This window comes from Typha angustifolia, chromosome 14, assembly GCF_048772165.1.
Source record: "Typha angustifolia cultivar Huaian chromosome 14, ASM4877216v1, whole genome shotgun sequence".
NCBI classification, from domain to species: domain Eukaryota; kingdom Viridiplantae; phylum Streptophyta; class Magnoliopsida; order Poales; family Typhaceae; genus Typha; species Typha angustifolia.
The window spans coordinates 10,981,870-10,998,628 of NC_133252.1; the positions used below are offsets into that span (position 1 = coordinate 10,981,870).

General features: G+C 36.9%; 1 protein-coding gene across 1 annotated transcript in view; it reads right to left on the reverse strand.

Annotated features, from left to right (window-relative positions):
- The window catches only part of LOC140776402 (piezo-type mechanosensitive ion channel homolog), a 40,105-nt gene that overhangs the window by 20,811 nt on the left and 2,535 nt on the right, over positions 1 to 16,759 (reverse strand). The window contains exons 2-7 of the mRNA XM_073120107.1: positions 15,974 to 16,054; positions 14,995 to 15,154; positions 13,524 to 13,669; positions 10,338 to 10,494; positions 10,047 to 10,233; positions 732 to 847 (exon numbers count right to left, since the gene is read on the reverse strand). Of these exons, the coding sequence (XP_072976208.1) occupies positions 732 to 847; positions 10,047 to 10,233; positions 10,338 to 10,494; positions 13,524 to 13,669; positions 14,995 to 15,154; positions 15,974 to 16,054 (847 nt within the window). The remainder of the gene's footprint in view (positions 1 to 731; positions 848 to 10,046; positions 10,234 to 10,337; positions 10,495 to 13,523; positions 13,670 to 14,994; positions 15,155 to 15,973; positions 16,055 to 16,759) is intronic.

A 16,759-nucleotide genomic window follows, 5' to 3' on the forward strand; every position in this document is an offset into this window, starting at 1 on the left:
ACTGCATGATAGCATCTGGCAGACTGGCACAATAGCAATTAGATATTTACATCACTCGTTTGATGATCATGAAATATTCACTCTTCTGCATATATTTATTTCCTATATGATCATGCAACTTCAGATCAGGAAATCTTGATGAGGTAAAATAAGGATGTGAGAACTTTGCTTTCAGATAAACAAAATTTAAGACTATTTCTACCATTATCTCTTTCTTTTCTTTTCTTTTTCTTTCAGCTATATTATTTTATTTTGCTATCAAGCTGCATAATAATTGACGGGCCGAAGTCTTCCAGATATTCAGACAATCTATTCAACTTATATACAAATTATATCCATGATTAATTATTGGCCACTGAACTGAGATAGCAGAACACAAGAAGTGCTCATCTAAAGAAGGGAATCTTTTTTTAGGCCCTGCAATAAGACCCACTAAACTCTAAAAGTCCTTTCTTTCCAAATCGGCTAGTAAGAACTGATACCCTTAAAACTGAAGGAAATTAAAACTGTCCTCCATCAGGAACATACCATTGTACTCATTAGAGCTTCTAAGTTCTAACTAGTTGAGGTGTCAGCATGAAAAGTATAAATTTTGACATAACTGGACCATCCAAACAGCAAGAGAAGCTCCAAAATATCAATAGTCTAGGATTCATAGCTACTATAGAATTGGATAAAGTTATAGTTATTATGAAGATAGTGGTACTCCGATAAAGAAATGTCTCACATACCGATACTCATGGATGAAAAATGCATGTCTTGAAGGTAGAAGTCGCTCGGTCAAACTGTTATTTTCCTTGGACATAATAGAATCCATTTCTTCTAAATCACACTTGACAGAGGATAGCTACAATAAGAGGAAGGTGGATAAATAAAGCATCATGTTTCATATATATATTAACATGCCCGCTATTACCATAAGTTATAAGGATTAAGGAATGCCATAAATATTGACAACTATTACCAGAGTTACAAGGAAAAGGTCTGCTAATTACTACTGAATCAAATACAATAGTCAAAAGATGACTTACAAGCCAAAGTAACAAATCATAAATTGTAGTCATTGTACTGATATTAACAGTCATCAAATGCACTAGTTGGCAATTTAGTAAAATGTGTACCATACTAAATGACAAAAGTTAACCTAACATGATAATCCAACATGATAACTCGACTCTTAATCGAGTTTGGGTTTAGTCCAATCAAGTTTAAGTCGTAAATGGGTCAACCTGCCTCACCCGAATATTAATCAGGTTATGTTCGAGTTTATACCAATAATCCGTTTAACCCGTTTAACGATTTAAGTAAATGGGTATAGTCAATCCACCAACCCGATAGGGTGTATATATATAAGTCCCTAAGTCACTCACTCACACTCACAATGCTGCCCTCATCAAATAGAAACTCTCGTTCTCCTCATTCCTCATGCTATCGTCGCCGATCAGATCTCACTCTAACGCTTCCTCACGCCAGGTCTAAGACTCTAAATCATCTTTTGTTTGCAATTATTTGTACTGTTTCAATTTTGGAACTTAGAACCCTGCCATTGGGTGCTTTAGCAAATGTTTTGTGTTGGCTAGTTTAGTGGAATGATTCCTACTTGGGTAATTGCGTTTTTGACCAAACTAGGCCTTCTCCTCAGAAACTTATATACCTAAATGGGCCATCCCCCCAAACTTAATACCCAAATAGACCTCTTCTAGACATGTCATTCGGTGTGGCAGAAAATCACTAAAAGAGTGAGTGTTTCACATGAGATGTAAAGCCGTAAGCATTTTATCTGAAGCAGCAAGTGATGGACGAATAACACTTCATATGTTGCAATCAGAAAAACTAGAAGAGATAGCATGTTGCAATTAGATAAACTAGCGAGACTTCATATTGTGTAAACTAGAGAGAGAGAGATTGGATTGGAACATTAGATAGGACGAACACAAATCAATAAACATGTAAGGAATTCTAATGTGGTAAACTAGGGCACCCGACGGGCGCAGCGGCGGCGACGGCAACAGCGACGGCGACGGCGACAGCAATTAGCGACGGCAATCGGCAACAAGGTCGACGACGAGCGGCGGAACTATTAGAAGGGGTGTCATGCGGCACCCCTCGTGCCATGTGTCGGTACGCCACTGACACGGCAAGTGCCGACCGGCACGCCATCCTTGGTTTGGAGTTTTACATCTAATGTTAAACGCTAACTGTGTTAACGATTTTCTAAAGAATTGATGACAGCTGACATGTCTAAAAACTCGAACAGTAATAGGCTTCCACATGTCTTCAAAAGTTTAAACATGGTTATTATGAGTTCAAGTTTTCTTTACTAACATAGTGTAGGGCTGTAGGCTAGGATTACTGTATGAGCTACTTTTGTAAGATATTTAAGGCATAGCTATGTTACCTAGAAAGTGAACTTTATATGAATAACAAGTGTCAGGGTAATTCTTTACCTTTACTTGCACTTTGAGATTTGTGATACATAAGCATAAGTAGAGGTGAATGGCCAAGTTTTATTTTTGTGCATTCATTTATGGTTTAAAAAAACATACTTTGCATATATACTATGCAATCATATGCAATATACTTCCATAAATGTTCTACCAATAGTATTTCAAAATAAAGATGTTATCGCCAATTCACCATTGATATTTGAATTACTGGGGTGTGGGTTGCTTTTATTATTATCTTATTCGCATCCATATTATTGGAAGCATGCTTGCTGTTTTGATGCATACAATGCATATTATTTTTAGATAGATGTTTCCATAGCATTATTTGCACAATCTAGATATGACATTGATACTATTTAATAAACTTAGTTTTTAGTCGAAGCATATCTGCATATGTGAATCTAGTCCAGAGAAATTATCCCGTGTGGATTAACTCTAGTAAACTAGTGAATCAATAAATTTTGGTATGATAGAATGTCATGTTAGACTCCACTCTAATTTCCAAAGATAAAGAAGAGCCTGCTGTAGTAGGCCCTCAATTCGGTCTGATTGTAAGTTGATGTGGGCATCATCTTCAATTTGACCAAAATAAAATTGCTTGAGTCTAATTTTGGTCTAATTGTTAATTTTTAATTCTGATAGATATGGTAGCCTATATACGGAGGATGTCCGCATTGAGTTATTACCCAAATTGGGTTAGTCAATTTAGGTAAGGCTTAATCAATTACGATTCTATTAGGAAATAAATTCCTATTAGAATCTCAATTGATAGTTATTGTAAGCTTATATGTGAGGTATGTCCACATTGACTTATTACCTAAATTGGGTTAGTCAATTTAGGTAAGATGATCAATTAATGTAACACCCCAAATAATAAAAAAATAAAAAAAATAAAAAAAAAATCCTGTGACGCACGACTCTGCCCCCCTCTTCTTCTTCTTCTTCTTCTTCCCCTTCCCTTGCCGTGCACGCCATCTCTCATCTTCTTATCCCCTTCCCATCACCGCAGACTCTTCGATTCTCCCCCCCCCCCCCATTTGTAACAACCCAATCTTAAAAAATTAAAAAAAAAATTAAAAAAAAAAAAAAATTGGGCACGACGCGACCGGCCACACTGTGGCCGGCCTCGTCCCCATGCAAGCTACGCATGCAGCTTGCGTGGTGGGGGCGCCACGTGCTCGCTGCCGCTGCCGCAGCCAATGGGCTGCGACCAGCTGGCCGCGGCGGGCCCCGGCGCCGCCGCAAACCGCCCCCCCCCCCCCCCTCACCGCCTTCCCTCTCTCTCTTTAAATCTCTCTCTCTCTCTCTCCCGTTTGGTCTCTCTCTAAACCTCTCTCTCTCTCTCTCGCCGAGGCCGGACTATCGCCGCCGCTGCCACCTCCACGAGCTCTCGCCGAGGCCGGACTATCGCCGCCGCCGCCACCTCCACGAGCACCAGTGAGCTCTTTCTCCTCCTCTCTCTTCTTCTCTCTCTTCTCTCTCTCTCTCTCTCTCTCTCTCTCTCTCTCTCTCTCTCTCTCTCTTTCTCTTTTTCTTACCTTGGGCTCGGGCCCGTCGCAACCGAGCCGCCAGCGAGAGGCCGGCAGCTGGCTGGCCACCAGCTGCCGGTGCCCTCCCCGCCGGCCCGGGTCCGCAACCGCCTCCCTCACCTCCCCTCTTTCTTCTCTTTCTCTTCTGTTCTTCTTCTTCTTCTTCTTCTTCCTCTTCTTCTTCTTCTTCTTTCTTTCCTTCTTTCTTTCTTTCTTTTTCTCCTTCTTCCTCGGCTCCTTCTCTTTCTTTCTGCACAGTGTTGGGCTCGGCCCAGCACTGTAGCAGACACTGATGGCAGATGTGATTAATTTATTAATTAATTAGTTTATTTAGGTTATTTATTTAGGTATTTTTCTTCTTAATTAATGCAAATAGATTATTTAGACATGAACTATGTTAATAATATTATATATCCTTCAATATAATTTTATTAATGATAATTTTTATCATTAATGATTAATTAGGTATAAATATATGTAATACTTATATTTATTTATTTATTTACATATCTATTAGATTAATAGATAGATTTGTAAATTATAATTATTAGATTTATATTCTAATATTCTTATGATCTACATTTTAAGTAATTCTATTAATTTATTATACATTATTATTTTGTAACAAATAAGATAATGACTACATAGTCCCTAATTAATCAAGATATAATTTAATTATAATTAGGTTTTTATCTATATTTATATTTTATTTATAATTAAAATCTAGTCAATCATAAAAATAAGTAGAAATTCTAAAATCTAATAAATCATCATATTTTACTCGAACGGATTATAATGGGATAAACAACTAACTTTATGTTACTTAAACATTTTCAGATCCCGAACCCCTTATTTGAGACCCCGTTGTCCTTGCTAGCGAGAAGTGTCACACGGTTAATGGGCGGATGTAAGGGATACGTGGTTTGTATCTTCTGATCAGTGTGAGTAGTCTTATCCCCTAGATCCCTTTCTCAAATTAGGTTATATTATATATTATGTACATGCATGTTTTGGCCTCCAGCATGATTATATGACTTTATCTAGAGATGATTACCGTCGAGCATATTTTTATCATGCATGTAATTAGGCTGATCTTTGATATGAGTATGATAATGATAAATAAGGATGGTTGGAGATGATTATACTGTTATGGTTTTATGTCGAGATGATTTCTAGTATGAGTGTGCATGTGATAGACTAGCGGGAGTATGCATGTGTTAGATAAATGGTTGGAGACTACATTGCATCATTTTTCTCTTAATTCCTATTCCACCTAAATTCCTGTTATGCATTAACTTGTTATCGTACTGGATATATACATATGATCTATCATTTAGAAGGAAAGCATGAAATGTGATTGATAGGATAGTTGATAGAAAGCGTGAGGATACCCGAGTGGGCGCGAGGGTTAGGACGCGCTTGGTGGATGATTGATCGCTCGACATGGTCGCGATCCTGTTGGCCTTACGTCCGAGATCGTTAGTCTGTGTGCGCAGCAGACATTCGGACACATGCCGTTCGTCAGGGCATATGTGGCGAGTTATCCTCACGAGATTTCTATCAACTAGAAGAGTGCCCGGTCTGGATGGATGTTGATACCCTAGCGGATGGCAGGGTATGGTTATATTTGAGATACTCCTTGCGGATGGCAGAGTATACTCTGAGCCTTCGGGCATGATATTGAGACCGGGTACCGGGTGTTGACTGTGCACAGTGGTCTAGTATGATGATATTATATCGAGATGTCGGTGATGATCGTGATGTTAAGAAATGCATATGACTTCATTATTACCTGACATACCTGATTATCGAGTGGTCAATATGCATCATATATGGTTGCATTTGATATCATAGCATAGTCATGATCGGCATGCATCATGTGTCATAATTGAGAGAGAGTTATGATGATAGATGACATGGAGATTTGTTTACTCATGGTCGAGGATTATATACTTTTATCAGTTATGACATGTTATCTACTTTTCATTTATATATTATTGAGGATACATTCATATACTCATTCATGACATGATACTCTTTCTGATTCATATTATCCAGTACATGATTTACTCTCTGTTTGGCATCACTGATTCGGGGTAAGGTCTATTCACTGAGCCTTTTGCTCATGACTCTCTTTATTTCTTTTCTAACCCCCTCAGATATGTGGTACATGATAGCGACTTGAGAAGATATTTTAGAGCGATGATGAGGTGAGCTATAGATGCGAGATGGTATAGATGATAGTTTATATAGAAATCGAGTTGTACCAATATTTGATATTTGTACTCTTTTGTATTAGACAATGATTTGTATAATACAGGTCGAATCATAGTGTACCCTTGTATTAGTTATTTTAGTTGTATCTTGATGGTTTGTTGTGGCCTGTGTGGGTCCTGCCAGATTATGTGGCGGTCTAGTGTATATTATTGTGGACTTTGATATTCATATACTAACAGGTTTATTTGGTTAAGAGTATGATTTATTTGGTGATGGATTATGTGATCATGGATATGTTAGCAGGTGTTATTTGATGATGTCATGATTGTACGTGCACAGGAGTGTATCTGTGCGTGGCGGGCCCCGCCCGACCTGTCGCGTGCGCCGCACGTGCCGTATGGGCGTGTGTGCGTGCACGTGCCCGTGCCGGGCGAGGGCGTTACACCATTTTCCTCCTCCACCGCACTGCCTCTCTCCCTCTCTCTCGTGGTTGCCGACGCCGGAGGCCGGAGCCGCCGAAGCCCGGACCGAGAGCGTTCGAGCTTGCCGACCAACCCCTCTCTTTTTCGGTAAGCCTCCCCCTCCCCCCGGCGCCATTAATTTTGTAGTATAACCCCCCCTCGGCGTCGTCGGAGTCCACGGCGGCCAATGACCTCGTGTCTAACCGCCGCTCCGAGGAGCTCCAGTGGAGGGAGAGAAGCCCACTCTGGGCTTCGGGCCCTCTTTGAGGAGAGGAGGCGCCTCCATTGCCTCTAGCCTAGCCCATTTGGGGCCATTTGGACCCTATAACCCTGTTTATCTTTTTCACCTGATTTGATTAGCCTGATCCCTCGTAATGACAATCTAGTATCATGTGAATTTTGGGATAACATAAGACTCCTAGGAGATCCTTGACTCATGTATTTTACCAAACATAAATGCGTTAATAAGATAATTAATTCTATTAGTTCGCTGATCTTACGTATGGCTTACTTGCGTGAATTAATAGGATTGACACCGTGTGAGGAGTATTTTGGGTTTCCGGAGGAGCCGGCTAGCTGACGAGTTTTACCATATTGTGGAGACCCCCCAGACGAGTAGAGTTATACAAATCTAGAATAACATAATTACAGTCATTATACCTGTCATGACACTGTAGGAAATGTCTATATTAATGTATGCAGTTAGTACATCTTGTTATATCTTTTGCATACGTAGTTATTGATAACCTGCTCATCATTATATTATGAGAATGTTAATGTAGCATAAACATTAGTGTGATAATGCTTTACATGTGTCCTGTATGGTATACCATTGCATGGATGTATGATTACTGTGAATATAGAATGTAATGATCATGATGACTATAATATGCTTTATACACTCATAAACACTGCACCACTTTCACCTATCATTAGTAGTCGAATTCTGTCTAGGCAACCCTTACTCACTCGGCCCAGGGTTAAGGGTGGAGTGTATCTTATATGACTACACTATTAGCGGCCTACACCTGAGGTCGGGAAGCCTGTGTGGCATTCAGGTAGTTATACTGTATAGTTAGGACTAGATTATGATGATAGAAGAACATGATTGTGAGGCGGGGATATAACTCTAGCGGTACCCGACGACGTAGGGTTAGGGCGTCTGTTGATGAGCCGAGGGCTCCCGATTCTCCCGTCAAGGGCGGTGATGATATAGAAAGAGTGAGATATGGGCTTACGACCGGGGTCCTGAGTCTAATGGCCACAAACAACTGGTCACATGTAAGTATCGCCATACATGTGTAAGTGACATTACCGCTAGATGTGTATATATCCCCCTCAATGGATGATTATATGATGGATGATTGTTTCTTGAGAGTATTTACCCTGTGTGGTGAATAGCTCGGTGAGCGATGATAAGTATGATTAATGCTTTGGTAGGCCTGAGATGACTAAACTGCTATTTTATTGTTATGCATAACATGTAAAACCTATGATTGAGATGTGTACGAATAAGAGATTGTATCAAGCTTTATATCTGTGTGAACTTATCATGATACGTTTAGGAACTAGCATATTCCAGGATAGTGATTGGTAATCTTTATCGATTGCATTGATTCAGCAAATTGTGGTAAGTTTTTTCAATAAGCATATCGTTATCGTTAACAAATATAGGCATACATTGGATATACACATGTGATTTCATTATTTTTAGATTGTATGGATCTTACTCGCTGGGCTGTCAGCTCACCACCTCGTGGTGGTATTATTTTCAGAGCTAGGGGACGCAGGTACGGGTAGCGAGGAGTAGCTGCTTTTCCTTTTCAGTAAGTTTGTTAGTTGTGTTAAGCCCCTGCGAGGGCGTGATGACGATGTTGTATTTTGAACTTTAGCATTATATTTTGGATGTATATTTGGAAGGCTTGTTGTAGCCTGTGGGCTTGTATCCGGACTCTTATAATTGAGTTTATTTATGGTGAAATTATGATGTTGTGTGCCTTGTGAAATCCTTATACTGACAGGTCATGTGATGCACCGCGTGGGGGATTTACCCACGCGGTTTACACGTGTATTTGAAGGTTTGGGTGTTTCAATTAAAGTCCTATTAGAAAATATGTTCCTATTAGAATCAGCTAGAATTAAAGTTGTTAACCTATTTAAGGGTTATTGCATGAGAAACAAAGACAAGTTGGAACAAGATTTATTTGAGATCTCTCACTTTCTCCCCTGTGGTCTTCTTCTTCTCTCTCTCTTTTTCTCTCCCTTTCTCCTACTCTATCTTAAGATTCTTCTTTAATCTCTTCTACTTCCTCTCTAAACCTCTCTCCTTCAATCTCTACTTTTTCATTGGTTATTGCTGCTGTCCAGAAGATTTCAGTAGTGAAAGAGAATTTTTGGGTGCCCGAACATGAAGAGGAGGACTTGGTTTCAAAGTAAAAGCACTACTATTCTATTTATTGGTAAACCTAAACTCTAAAGTCTTTCCTTACACCATATTTTAGGTCTTTCTACTATCAACGTACCTATTTGAGAGTTGAGAAAGCTACTGCCTTATCTGAATGATTTTCTCTCCTTCCATCTAGTAGTGATCCTTTAATCGATTAACTTCTTATCAGTTATTGCTTACTATATTTTACTTTAGTTACTTGTTTGGGTCGATTGTTCTCCAAAACATTGCATTCATACTAGATTTGCATCATAAGTCCAGGGAACTTACTCCCCCTTGTGGGCTAATTCTAGCAAGCTAGGAAAGATTTTGGGGAATCCCATTGTGGACTATAGTTTCTCAAAGGTTTATGGAGAAGCTCACTGGGTGACTTTAATCAGATAAGACAAGGGAAAATACTCAGGCACCATTCCGAGGTGACTCTAAGCATGATGCCGGATCTAAAACATCTAACTAGGCTCTACTACCCATGAGTCATAACTGACACTTGATTAGTAGATTACATGTGATAGTTCCTTGAGATCATGCAGTGATCATAATGGTTGACCACATTAGATATAATGAGATACTTCCTAATCATTATAATATTATTTTAAGTTTCCCTTTGAAACTTTTGTAAGCTTTCTAAATTCTAATAGATAGGATCGTATTTATTTACCTATTATTAAACACGCCTTCTCAACTTCTGAAATTCTTACCATTATATGGACTCAAAGTCTTTGTATGGCAATCACCATAGCTGAAGGCATAGTTAACCAAACATGGCTTCCTACAGTAGTAGAATAAGCATAAGAAAAGGAGCTACTGAGCTAGCATGAATTCTATTTTTAAGGCTCCTGACTAGAAAAGTTAGTGTGAAGTAGATGGCAATAAGGCATTGGTCAAGAGAAAGATTATCTGACCAAAAAGAGAAGTGAAAATATCAGCACAGTTCATTGAAGCTTACCATGAAGAAGTATATCACCAGGGACACTGCAGAAGAAAGTTCTGGCCATTCTGATTTCAAGTTTATTTTGTATAAACCAATAAAGTCAGCAATCATTAGGATAATGTTTGGGAATTTCACCGGTAGTTGGTACATATAAAGAAGAACAATACTGAAGAATGCATATATTTGAAGCGTCCTCCACCATCTTTAATTGACATAATAGATGACAGATGTCAGATAAAGCATCTAATCATTGGAAAATTGCCTTTATTAAGTTCAAAATATTGCCATAGAATCATGAATGCTTACCGAAAGAGGCCAAGAAAATTACTTGTTAGAGACCAATCAACAAGACCAACGCAGCTAAATACAAAGAACGGTAAAGAAATCCAAGAGGGATGACTAATACCAACAAATAGTTGAATTGCAGGAAGCAGCAAGCAGCAACCAACCCTTAGGTGGTAACCTTCATTTCAGAAAGAAAATAATGACATCAATAATATTTAAACTAAAACTTGTTTAGATAATACAAACCCTAAGAAAGAAAACATGTAAAAAGGAGGGCTTCAAACTCAGGACTAAGTGAAGCAAAGATAGCACAATAACCAAGACTAAACAGCATATCTGCAAAAATGTTTGACCATATAAATATAATGAAGTTGTGAAAAATGCCCAGTAGTATGAGGGCAGTTATGTGATCACATAGTGCTTATATGGTATGTGGGCGCATATGTGGTCTAGCAATAAAAATATTAACAATAAATTAGATATAATTTACCTATCTAGTTTATTGAATATTTTAACATAAAAAGCTAATAAAGGTAAAAGTTGTAACTTGAAAGTAATATATGGAGAAACATCTTCATAATATTCCACCAACAAGGATGCTATTTTCTCATTACATAATTACTCAATAAATATTTTCAAGTATGATAAGTTACACCAACAAAATAATCAATAAAAAGTATAGCGCTTCCATACATACATATGAGGATGCATATGCGATAAATGTGTGATTGTTGTTGGTCAATATACAGGCGCTTATGTGCTAATGTGGTCCACATATGCAGTTAATGCTAATGTGGTCTACATATGCAGTCTATATGTGGAATGGTTGACCCACCTCCACCACATATGCGGTCAATGCAGCCGCTTTTCAAAACAATGATATATAATACATGCATATGAACATATTTGATAATTCTTTTATTTAATGAGCTCAAAACTTGAGCTAAAGCTCAGCTCATTTAATAAATGAACGAGATCAAGTTAAGCCACAAATGAGCTCGAGTTTGAGCGGCTCATAAACCAACAAGGTTTTTTGACACCCTACTTCTTTGGATGCCATAATTCTATTTATTTGTTCATAGATAGCACATTAGATGACAAACTTCCTATTTGCAGCTTTCTGTTCTTGTTATTTCTGGCCATTAGAAATTTAGAACAATTTGCTGCATTAGCTATCTCAGGTTGCATAAGCATTGTCTTCTTGTTTCTACAGACTACAGAGGTCCAGAAACTCCCTTGGAATTTTTACTTCCGTTGGTCTTTCAACATTGCAATTATTATATTTTTGATATGATGAAAAGAGCATATGAAAATACATATACAAACGGCCTACCATAGCTAGTGGTAGAATATAAAAGATAAAATAATTGTTCTTTAACCGACTAAATATTTATAGTTAATGAGTAAACATGTTATTGGAATAGAAGGTCCTGAATTCAAATCCCTCAAGACCTACCTTCTCTAGTAAAATTTTTTTTAAATAAAAAAAAAACTATATTCAGTAGTCCACTTCTTCACCCATCAAAAATATTTTTTGGAATCACGATGGTCATGCCTTTGGCATGGCCCGTGCAGACCACCGGCCCTTCACTGCAAGAGAAAGAGGCAGAGAGAGAAAGAGAGGAGAGGGAGACTATTCAGTTTTAACCTTCACAGCTCGCCATTGCCACTTGCCATCTCGCTCGTCATCGCTTGTTGCTTGCATGCCCTAGCTCAAGGAGAAGACTTGCCATGAGCAACAAGTCTCCTTCCTCGACGACGACAAGCAGCAAAGGCGAAGGTGCCAGCAATGATGATGATGATGGCCACACAAATCGCTGCTAGGAGGCATGCCATACGGCACACCTTATGCCACATGCCAATATATCGTCGGCACGATGAGTATTGACCATCATCATTTTAAATGCAGAAATAAAAAAAGAGTGGTAGAATATAAGATATAAACACTACTGTTATCTAATAACTTAAACTTTTAGAGTAGTTGGTGAATTAATAATTAGTAATCCAATATGTGATCTAGTTTTTCAGCCACACAGTCAAAGCTCTAGGCTACAGAGCAAGGACATGCATGAAGTATATAAAGGAATGCAAGTAGAAATTGCTTAAGCAATACAAAAATATTTGTTAATATTCTTTTAAGTCAAGGATTGATTCTTAGTTGATTAATTGTGTCAGGCTGTCTGCAATTCTATTATCCAAGAACTTAGTTGTTATGGAATTTGCCTACTATTCTTGTCACTTGCACAAAGTGGATAACCATACTTTAACTTCTAGAACCTCTAATATATATAGAATCGATGAAACATGGATACTTCAATACTCTTGTCATATTCTTATCAAATATCGTATCGGATACACTACTCATCGGATACTTTCAGATATGTATCAAATACTTCCTCAGAATATCCGAATTTTTAAAAATGAAATTAGTATTGTGGATACTTCCAAGATTCCTATTAATAAAAGCCAAATCAAAAGAGACTATCACTTTTCATCTATTATCGGATCTAGATGGTTTTTTGTGAAAAGATTGAGTTTGCTTGTTTATTTTATTTATATTAGGAAAACATGTCACAACAGCCAATTTCTTTTGATTTATAGAATGAATTGCTTGTTTATCTTACATCTTCTTAGTTAGTTATATACTACGTATACTAGTAGTTCTTTTAATAAATTAAATGAAGATCTTCCTATATGAACTATCATACACAAAAATAACATAGAATTCCTCAGTTAAGAACATGAAAGTACAAAAGTTCACTAATTAATACTTGTTCTATATATATAAATATATATATATATGAGCTATATATCCTAGGCATATCGTATCCTTATTTTTCAAGATTCAACTATTCCGTATTGTATCGGTATCCCATATCCATGCTTCATAGTATAAGAGTCTTACGTTTAGTCTACCTTCGTTTGGGATGAAAGACATACTTTTAAAGTACTTGGAATTAAATTCCTTAAATATTCTATATACAGACAGCATTCATCCTTATATGTCCAGTGTTCTATACAAGATGCATGCACATGCTCGCCTTCTATATGTTCATTGCGCTCCCGTGACAGCCTGTGCATGGAGCAACCATTCCAGACATTGATCATATTAATTAAAGCAACCAGGGCATAACTGTGACATTATTAATGTATTTATATGGAGAAAATTAGAAGACAAAAGAAGTTGTAAGTTAGAGGTCACCAAACCTATATGATCTACTCCCATCGAGAAGTTTAACCAACAAGAATCATGATGAAGTCTATTTCCCATGACATCGACTAAAGCAACAAGAGCAGCAGATAGTTGTATGACCACAAAGTAAATAACAGATGTTGATCCCCATGGCTGGTCTCTGCAGAAGAGCACAGATTATTCAGATCACATACTACATAAATAAGATTTTTTGATATTCCAACTTAGAATTTGTCACTCTGCAAATCAGCATGACTAATCTTGATAAGAAATAATAGTCTCTGATCCCATGCATATACTTTAAAGAGGAGAGAGAATAATCAAACTTGACAAAATTTGAGTTATTAGACTCAATGTTTTACCTTTAAAGTCAAATAATGAACAGAGAGCACAGACCTGAAATTTACCCACCCTACCAACTATGAATGAACGCATGTCTATCTCTCACATATTCAATCTAATAAAATAATTAAAACTAATATAAAGAAATTCATACTGATGGGACAAAACAAATCTGGAAAGACCTAATTGTCTCTGTCACTCGAACAATTACAAAGGGAGAAGGAAAACTGAAGTGTGTCCATAAATAGTAAAAGTTCAAATATTTTAGTGCAACTCTCTTGAAAACAGAAGATGATTTTCCTATCCTATCTTTCCTAGTACAGGAAAAAGAAAACAGTAAATGTGACTTTGCATGGGGAGAGAAAGAGATATCTCAATTCTTAAAAGTGTTTTTCCTTTTACGTTTGCCCCAAAATGTGTTAGACTTTTTACAGGATTTTAGTTCTCATACAAGACAAATTAGTCAAAAATGTTTGGAAGAAACATGTTTTCTAAAATTTTCACCTAGAAACCAGAAACCTACTAAATCAGATCTATAAAAAGGACTTCTAAGGTCTGCTATTAATAATGGCATAATTTATATCATTCATTTTATCCTATCCGGTACTAAACTAGTCTAAGACACCACCTGTTTCATGCACACTAAATCAACAGATAAGAGTTCTTTCAAGGCACTAAAAGAATCCCTCTTAGCCAGCAGAACTGTTCTTCCATTTCTTCTCCCAGCTGAGCAAATGTTGTTCGTACATCACATTACCCTCCAAAATCACTGAAACATAATCCCTTAATCCAAGACCAAAGCTCAAATGGAAAACATTACTGAAACTAAAAATGACTCTTAGGTGAAGAGTATTATGGAAAATCCCTAGGAATAAATTAACTATTAACGACCTATTCCATTGTTTGCAACTCGTGTCACAAACATGTTCATCCTGTAACTATGTAGCACCTTCTCTGGTGGACACTGAATTAAAGCACTTAATATAATGCATACTGCCTTAGATTATAATGTGGCAGGATTAGTAGATAAAACTATTTGTGAAATGGATTATAAGAATTCTGTGAATAGGGAATATGAATTTCCATTAGTTATTGAAAGAGATATTCAAGGCCAAACAGATATCCACATTCTTTTGATGTTACCTGACAAAACCTATCAGTTTTGCCCACCAAGCATGACTCATACTCCAACCTTTCCCCTCAATGCACCAAAAGATATGAAATGTGATCTGTACTATTATGGCAAGAATAGAATAGATGATTGTACACCATGATAACAGATATAGCCTCCAGGACCTAAATCCTGTCAAGTAACAGCATCACAATTAAAAATTAAATATTAGCAAATATCATACCTGCATTTGAGAATGAATGATAATATATAACTGCTATAACACAAAGTAATTATTACCATATAATACAAATCTTCAGTATTGTACAAAATATGTTGCATAAACGCACCTAAAAGCTGGTAGTTTTAGTCAACACTATTTGCTTCTAACATTTAAAATAAAGTAATTTCCCTTAATTTTTCCATGAATTTCTCGGAATGTAGGCTTCTAATATAAGCGTTTCACTTAAACCTCACGCTATATGTTGTATACTGCCTTGCACATGGTGTATTCCTAACATAAAATTGAATGTATAGCAACTAACATGTATGTGCCTCTTTTGCAGAATTTGATGAATATTTAGATCTGCAAATGGTATGTAATTATGTATGCAGTAGAGGACCCAAAACACCTGGCCTTCTTGCAAGAAACTATTGAGCAAAAAGGAACATAACTCCATATATCTACGCTCATGCACAATTCGGTCCAAATCAAGAATAAATTAAAAGTGAAAAAGAGTAGATTTGGTATGTGCAATCTATGGAACTGCTTAAAATATTAAGCACAAGCACAAGATACATTTTATGATGAAATAGCAGGTATATAATAACATAACGATGAAGAAAATAAATTGAAAATTTGAGAAAGTCGATTGAATAAACAATGTGATGCCATACTTCCAAAGGGGAAAGAAAGACAATAAGGCAGCTTAAGATCTTTTTTCTTAGGAGGAGTGTGGCACAAAAACGACATGTAGAAAACAGAGTAGCATGTGACAATGTAAAAAGTACCTCTTTTTGGAGTAGTAAATTGGATGGTGAAAAATATTAACATGTTAACAAGAGAAATCAAACTCCAGTCAAGTAAAGAAGCTGCAACAAGAGAAAAAAAAATAAAAGTTAGGAAACAAAGAATTGCTAAGTAAAAGAGAGTTTTAGGAAGAAAGGAACAAAATATATCTCTAAATTAATTGACTTTCCAAGATGAACAATGATAAAAACAAAAAGGCATACAGCATTCCCTTATATTGAATTATAATAAGCCTTTCATCAAGGACATTATATTAAAAATATGAGGCTATACTAGTGCACAAGAATTTAGGAAATATTGAGTATCACTTTAAGTCTCTTTATACTACCCCACCCAACTAGCACAAAATGAACAAACAAAAAATGGTAGCATGTATTTCTATACAGACCTTATAATAAGACTTGCATACAATCAATCAACACAATAGTCTCCATACAAATGTAAACCCTGTGCGTCCAAAAGGTAAGACCTAGGTTCTTGTTTCTTCTTTACGCATAAAACTGTTACTATCATGTCCTATACTGAGAGCTACACAACTAGTGTTCAACTTAAACAATTATCCAGCTAATGTGACTCCCAATCTAATACCGATCATACATTAGAGAAGATTTTGACTTACATAACTACTGGACAAGTAAGAGACATCAGTATTCCAACAGTTAATAATTTGGTTCATAGCAAAACAAAAAAGGTACTATAGATGTTGAGCACTCACTTCCAACCGATTCGATTTGCTTGTAAGTTGTTATTTCTTTGCAGCTATGCTT